This window comes from Diplotaxodon limnothrissa, linkage group LG14 (genome assembly GCF_057381915.1).
Source record: "Diplotaxodon limnothrissa isolate DT_005_m linkage group LG14, D_limnothrissa_male_GT1.1, whole genome shotgun sequence".
In the NCBI taxonomy this organism is placed as follows: Eukaryota; Metazoa; Chordata; class Actinopteri; order Cichliformes; family Cichlidae; genus Diplotaxodon; species Diplotaxodon limnothrissa.
The window spans coordinates 28,079,223-28,086,790 of NC_140609.1; the positions used below are offsets into that span (position 1 = coordinate 28,079,223).

General features: G+C 37.8%; 1 protein-coding gene across 1 annotated transcript; it reads left to right on the plus strand.

Moving 5' to 3' along the window:
• Nucleotides 1-1,568: 1,568 nt before the first annotated feature.
• On the plus strand, nt 1,569-5,561 carry LOC146619048 (extracellular calcium-sensing receptor-like). The gene is made up of 9 exons (XM_085370179.1): nt 1,569-1,678; nt 1,984-2,278; nt 2,422-2,508; nt 2,715-2,984; nt 3,220-3,432; nt 3,516-3,791; nt 4,113-4,337; nt 4,440-4,563; nt 4,651-5,561. The coding sequence occupies exons 1-9, from the start codon at nt 1,569-1,571 to the stop codon at nt 5,559-5,561; spliced, it is 2,511 nt and encodes an 836-aa protein (XP_085226305.1).
• Nucleotides 5,562-7,568: the final 2,007 nt, after the last annotated feature.

Sequence of the window (7,568 nt, forward strand, 5' to 3'; positions counted from 1 at the left end):
ATAGTGGACAGAAATAATTTTTGGAGTGGCATAAATAATTTGTGTGGCATCAAATTTGATGCAGAACAGCTGATTGTTCTGTCAATAGTTTGAAATACCTAAAAACGCCTTGGCTGCATTTTTAGGTAAACAGCTGCAAAAAACTTTGTTGTTTGCATTACTCAGTTACTTTTTTAAAGAAGTAACCATATAATTAATTGCTAAGTTCAAGTTATTTTTAACTTCCAATAGTGTTAACATACTACACAGGTTATGAACAAGATTTTTTTAAATTTTCATTGTAAGTGGGCTAAAGAAGTTCATTAAAAGTAGTCTAACATAAATGTAAATGCAGTAATTTGATTATTTTAATAAACCATGTAACTTGGATGGATTCGATGCTGGCGTGACCACAGTGCATACGCCTAATGTTGCTCACAGTGGTTCAAGGGACCGCTCAGGGAGTTTGTGTGTTCGCTCAGATAAATGAAAAACTAGAGGGAACATTGTGAACAACTGCTCGACTTCCATAAAAGTTTGGAAGTTTGCCCTGTTCTACCCCTGAACTAGGCCATCCCTTGGACTGTCCCTCAATTCTGCTTTGCCCTCAGGACACTCTTCCCCACTAGCGTCTCCCCTTGCCCTTTGCAATCAGCTACCTACCCATACACTGGATTTTTTGACACCTCAATTGTTTTATTTTCTGTTTCAACTCAATTTTAATAATAAGAATAATTTTAATATGGCCTTTTTGAACATGAACCTGTAACAGTCCCTTTTCAGCCACCAGTTTGTAACAGCAGTCTTCTGAGGAAGAAGCGGCTAGCAGGTCCAGTGGGCATGTGGTGCAGAGGTTAGCCGGATAACTCGAGGCCAGTCAGTTAAATCGAACAACAGATCTTTGTTTGATGTCAGCAACATAAGGACATACAAGCCAGGGCTCCATGGCTCTACTCCAGCTGTACATACATTTGGTAGGATGGGTAGGCGCCTGTGCCGGCCTGTTAAAATGGCAGCATGTAATGGCTGCCACAGAATACTCACACACCCAGTAAGAGACTCCCCCAGCTACTACAATAGCAGGACAACCCCCCCCCCCCCCCCCCCCCCCAGTGGTGCTATAACACAATAAGTGTTGTTATAAACCTTGGTATAAATTGAATACGATTTTATGTGACTTGGGCTTCATTCTTCCTTTATGACACTTATAAACACAAAAATAAATAAACAGAACACAAAAATGTTACTCTTCAGCGATTTTTTTGCTGATAACTAATTAACTCACAGTAGTAAATAATTAAGTTACTGGATAGAAAAACAAAATGTCTCAAATGGCAAGTCATTTAGGCCCCACCCATACTCACCCTTCTTCCTTAATGGTTGGTGTGCAAGATTAAACAACACAAAATGTCAATAAAAGAGAATGACATAGAAATAAAACCTAATGACTGGGATCAGTGATTCAGAAAGCTGTCATGAGAACCAATTTGCTCTTGCTTGTTTTGCTGTCTTGCTACTTTACCTCGGTCATATCTTTTTCTCAGTTTTCTCTCTCATGTCAGTTACAGGGACAGTTTGATCTAAATGGGATGTACAAGACTGGAGATGTGGTTCTAGGGGGACTGTTTCAAATCCACTTCTTTTCAAGTGTTGCTATTCAGTCTTTTACTTCACAACCACAACAGCCTACTTGCAGTGGGTAAGTATGACAGGAAAACAGCATAGAAAAAGAAAAAAAAGAAATGAAAACTATTGTTATGGAAATATGGGTTTTTAATTCATGCCTAAGGTAACTGTACTTTTCAGTTTAAAATCGTTCAGGATAAATGCATGTATCTTGAATTATAAATTTATATTTGTTCATCAAAATATCCTGTTAATTGTTATTCAGTTTCTTTATTTGCCTATGAAAATAAGTAATTTTGCCACATGTTAAGTATCTTAGATAAATATCTATGTTGAGGAAAATGTATTTTTTCAATAATTAACCTTTTCTTGTCTTAGTGTTTATGCCCTAGGATTTAAGCTCGCACAAACCATGGCCTTTGCTATTGATGAAATCAACAGAAACTCAAACCTGCTACCTAATGTGACTGTGGGATATACTCTCTATGATAGCTGCCAAGAACTTGGAATTGGATTCCGTGCAGCATTATCATTAGCCAATAGTCAAGAAGAGAAAATTATATTAAATGATACATGTTCTGGAAATCCTCCAGTCATAGGGATTGTGGGTGATCCGTCCTCTACACCTTCTATTGCCATCTCCAGCGTCTTAGGTTTGTACAGAGTACCTATGGTAAGTTTTCTGCTTGACCATGTAACAGTTTTCTTTGATTGTTTTCATTTAATAGCAAATGTAGAACCACTTGTACAAAGCAATGCATGACAAAGTTAAAAAAAATGTTGGATATCACTGCATATAGTCTCTATTTTTAACAGGTGAGTTATTTTGCCACATGTTCCTGCCTGAGTGACCATCAAAAGTATCCATCCTTCTTTAGAACGATCCCAAGTGATGCTTTCCAGGTGAAAATCTGTCAACAAAGTTAAAATGGAAAAGCTAATGAATTCTGGTTAAAGAAATTACCTGCTTTGCAACAATATACTTTTCAGTTACAGTTTTTTTGTATGAGAAAAAGCTAAATTGTGACCATAAAGCTGTGGTGTGCATTGGAAACTGATGCAAAAATAATCATGTGGAAAATTGTTCTTGTTTCTTCATTTACTCTTAGGTACGTGCTATGATTCAGATTCTAAAACACTTTGGCTGGACTTGGGTAGGTCTGCTTGTCACTGATGACGATTATGGACTTCATGCAGCCAGATCCTTTCAGTCTGAGCTGAGTCTTTCGGGTGAATCTTGCCTGGCCTACACCGAGGTTTTGCCCTGGAGCAAAGACACAGATGAACTCAGGAGGATTGTTGATGTGATGAAAAAATCCACAGCTCGGGTTGTCATTGTCTTTGAACATTACAGTCGCGTGATAAATCTTATGGAAGAGGTTTGGCTTTACAAATCTTTAATTATTACTAGTTTCATAGGTCTGAATCACAAAAGTATATTGTGTGAAACATGTATTACATCCTATTTGAATGAGTACAGAAAACCAATCATTCAGTTGAAGATGAATAATGACTTCAATTGCATGATAATGTCACTAAAGAAGTTGTAGTTACAATATCACTTCATAGATGGTGTAGGTGTATGTATGCTATTAGGTTTAATCTAATTCACAGGTAGTGAGGCAAAATCTAACTGGCATACAGTGGATGGCCAGTGAAAGTTGGACAGTAGCAGTACCTGATGTGCTCCAAACACCTCGACTTATGCCATACCTGGGTGGTACACTGGGCATCGCTATTCGTCGAGGAGAAATACCAGGGCTCAGGGAATTCCTGTTACAAATACGTCCTGATCGACATCACAACAATAGCTATGGAAATAGCATGGTGGGAGTTTAACTTTTTAATATACTAGTTGGAAGAATCATATATTTTCATGATGTGTAAAAAACAATATTAAAATATTTCAGGTGAACCAGTTTTGGGAATTTGCATTTCAGTGCAGATTTGCACCAGCTCCAGCAGGCTGGCTGGAAGGTGGAGGTGCAATATGCACCGGACAGGAAGATCTGAAAAATGTGGACAATGAGTTCTTGGACGTTTCCGACCTGCGGCCTGAGTATAATGTGTACAAAGCTGTTTATGCACTGGCATATTCGCTTGATGACATGCTGCGGTGCAAGCCAGGAAGAGGGCCTTTCAGTGGGAACAGCTGTGCCACTTTGCAATCACTGGAGCCTTGGCAGGTGTGATATCATTTTACACTCTGTTTATAAATTCTTTGCTTTAAAATTACTTTCAGGATAGAATTTACCACAGAATTTAACATGTAGGATTAAATACAATGTGATAATATTAACTATGAAAAAGCTGGAGTGAGCTCAACAGATTTTCCGCACTCCCCCCAAAAATTAGCAGTTGATATATTTAGATCAGAGGCATGTATGCATGAATCATTACTAGTGATGTAATATTCTATTTGACTATTTAATACTGGATGCCATACTAGGTAACTTTTCACCTCAGTGTGAAAAGTAATTTATTTATTATACTTTCCTTTTTAACAGCTTATTTATTACTTGGAAAGAGTGAACTTCACCACTCCATTTGGTGATCAAGTGTCATTTGATGAGAATGGTGATGTGGAGCCAATTTATGATGTGATGAACTGGTTGTGGCTCCCTGATGGAAGCACTAAAGTTCAAAGTGTGGGTGAAGTTAAGGGGTCAGGTGAAGGTGAAGAACTCATACTTGATGAAAACAGAATCTTCTGGAACTTTGAATCGAAAAAGGTTAGATATGAGTTTTAAAAGTTAACTTTTGGCATATGTCCAGTATATATCAGTGTAAAAGCTAATTAACTCATAGCAAAGCTATTTAATTTCATCCTATAGCCACCTCAATCAGTGTGTAGTGAGAACTGTCCTCCTGGTACCCACATGGTGAGAGAGAAGGGGAAACCCCAATGCTGTTTTGACTGCATCCCTTGTTCTGAAGGAAAAATCACTAATAAGAGCAGTACGTATTTTTCTTTTTGCATGACATATTTAATTTCATTATTATGAAGAATAATATGCATTTCACCAATGTTCCCTTTTGTATCAGACTCCTTGGAGTGTACCAGTTGTCCAGAGGATTTTTGGTCAAACCCCCAGCGTGACCACTGTATTCCTAAGAAGACAGAGTTTCTATCCTATCATGACCCTTTGGGCATTTGTTTGATGGCAACCTCCTTACTGGGAACATTTATATGTGCTGTTGTTCTGGGGATCTTTATCTGCCATCGCACAACACCTATAGTTCGTGCCAACAATTCAGAACTTAGTTTCCAGCTATTAGTGTCACTTAAGTTATGTTTTCTTTGTTCATTGCTGTTTATCGGACGACCCAGGCTATGGACATGCCAACTCAGACACGCAGCATTTGGGATCAGCTTTGTGCTTTGTGTCTCATGCATCTTAGTAAAAACCATGGTTGTTCTGGCTGTGTTCAAAGCCTCCAAGCCAGGAGGGGGAACCAGTTTGAAGTGGTTTGGTGCAATGCAGCAGAGAGGAACAGTTCTGTTTCTTACATCTATTCAGGCAGCCATCTGCACTACCTGGCTTGTCTCTTCCTCTCCAACTCCACATAAAAACACCCAATACCACAATGATAAGATAGTGTATGAGTGTGCAGTTGGGTCCACTGTTGGTTTTGCAGTGTTATTGGGCTATATTGGCATGCTGGCTTTCCTCAGTTTTCTAATTGCATTCCTGGTGAGGAATCTCCCTGATAGTTTTAATGAGGCCAAGCTCATCACATTCAGCATGCTGATCTTCTGTGCTGTGTGGGTGGCCTTTGTTCCTGCTTATGTCAGCTCACCAGGAAATCTTGCAGATGCAGTGGAGGTGTTTGCCATCCTGGCTTCAGGTTTTGGACTTTTGATCACACTGTTTGGACCCAAATGTTACATAATCCTGTTGAGACCAGAGTTGAACACAAAGAAAGCTGTTATGGGTCGTGGCGTTGAGTCATAAACAGTTCACTATTTTCAAAAGAATGGAGAGAGAAACTTTTCTCTTTTCAGTTTTTCTCCAGACAGAAAAAAAAATGTGTATTTAAATTAATTTTATATTTCTTTCAAATCTTGGCGCTGGTGTCACATGATTGCAAATGTACAAATATTGTGATTCATTCTACTTTCATTTATTTTTTAAGATGCAGCTAAAGTACACACTAATCTTACTCTTAATATGTAATTACCTACTCGTTGATGTTTATTCGTGAAATTTAACCCGAATTTAAACATACAGATTTTTTTGTTTATTTAATTAAAAAAAAAATTGTTCCTATGAATCTTAATTGATTAGTGTTCAATTACATCATCCAAACAATTTTTGCATCCTCATGAACTTTGAATGAATCCATTAAAAATACATAGGACATGGATCTTCCCCCTTCACCAGCTTGAATAAAGTGGATATCGTTTTTCACCTAATTGCATTTTATGTAAATAAAGAGAGAGCGGGCACACACATAAACACAAAAAAATTAACAGGAAGAAAATTTTTGACACATTTGAACAGATAGTTTTTGATAAACTGGAAAGGTATGCGCTTAGAGACGTGGCATTGGACTGGGTAAAGAGTTTTTTAATAAACAAGTGACAACTTATGAATCAAACCAATGTTCAATTATCAAAATTTTTGAGCAATGGTTTTCCCACAGAGTCCCATCTGCGTGAATATTGTAAACATTTGCATCATTTAACTTGTAATGCTGTGTGTGCCGGGTCCTTTGTCACCCGAAGAAGGTTCTTGCTTTGGTCATTTCAGGCTTTTGTTTCTACTTTCTGCAGTTGATGTAGTTCTGTTGGCCTCATTAGGTTGTGGTCTCAGCTCATACTGGGGTGGTTGTCAGCATTGCAACAAAATTTGAAGTGGAAGGAATGAGAATCAACTACTCCAAGTTACAGGCAATGGTTTTCAGCTGACAAACCCTGAAGTGCCCAATCTAAGTAAGGGACGAGTTGCTGCCAAAAGTGGAGGAGTTTAACTCTTTAAAGCCGGTTGGAGCGGACACGCTCCATTTTGCGTAACTATTTTTAAATTCTGGTAGCACTGCAACCACGTAAGCTAGCGCAATAATTTTTTTTGCATAAGAAACCAGAAGAGTTGTACTTACATCTTATGCCATCAGCTTGTCCTAGGTCACAGTTTCCTTCCACATATAGCTTTGCAAAAACTGAATAAAAAGCACTTGCAGCAACAAAAACATAATATTCCAGAAACACGCTTTGCCGATCCGATCAGCTGTTCATAACACTTCCTATGTCCATCAGCGTGAACTATCGCATGTCCGCCATGACCTGCCCGAAACCGGAAGTGACGTCATTTTGCAGAAATGTAGTTTTTTACCATCAGGGCCTCATGAGCCTATACTGGTGTTTTTAAAAGTTATCTTTGACTTTATGACTTTCTGTGTCGTTTCTGGGATGCTTAGGACTCATATTGCACTGCTGGAAAAAGTTTATTTTGATGCATATGCTGTTATTTTGCAAATTTGCACTCTAATATTTTTTTTCGTTTTTCCTGCAGTATATGAAAATTGGTGTATTTCAAAAATAAAACTATGAAGACACTCAAAATAAATTTCCTGTGGTGGGAAACTATTTTGTGCAACATTTTTGTATTTAAAGTTTTGAGGGATAAGCCTCTTAAATTTCTCTAACTAGAAATATATGTTAAAAAAAACCAAAACAATTTTCAATTTTTTTGTAGTTTATTGCATTTTTTTTGCAATTTATGTAATTATTATGCACTTAATGCAGACATATTATTAAAATTTGGGCTATAATGGTTGTATTGATGTATATCAACTTGAAATGCTCCCAACAATGGCACTACAGCATGTAAAAATATAATATAAGCTCTGGCGGACTTAGTTCTATGGTAGGTCTTAAAGGGTTAATATCTTGGGGTCTTGTTCAAGAGTGTGGACTCACCCTGTCTCTCACTAGTGATAGACAGATTGGGGTCATGTCT

Excerpts from the sequence above, each read along its gene's own strand:
- LOC146619048 (XM_085370179.1), top strand. The coding sequence starts at position 1,569 with ATGTACAAGACTGGAGATGTGGTTCTAGGGGGACTGTTTCAAATCCAC. Across the intron at positions 1,679-1,983 it reads CAACAGCCTACTTGCAGTGG|TGTTTATGCCCTAGGATTTA; the intron begins GTAAGTATGACA and ends TTCTTGTCTTAG. Across the intron at positions 2,985-3,219 it reads TGATAAATCTTATGGAAGAG|GTAGTGAGGCAAAATCTAAC; the intron begins GTTTGGCTTTAC and ends TCTAATTCACAG.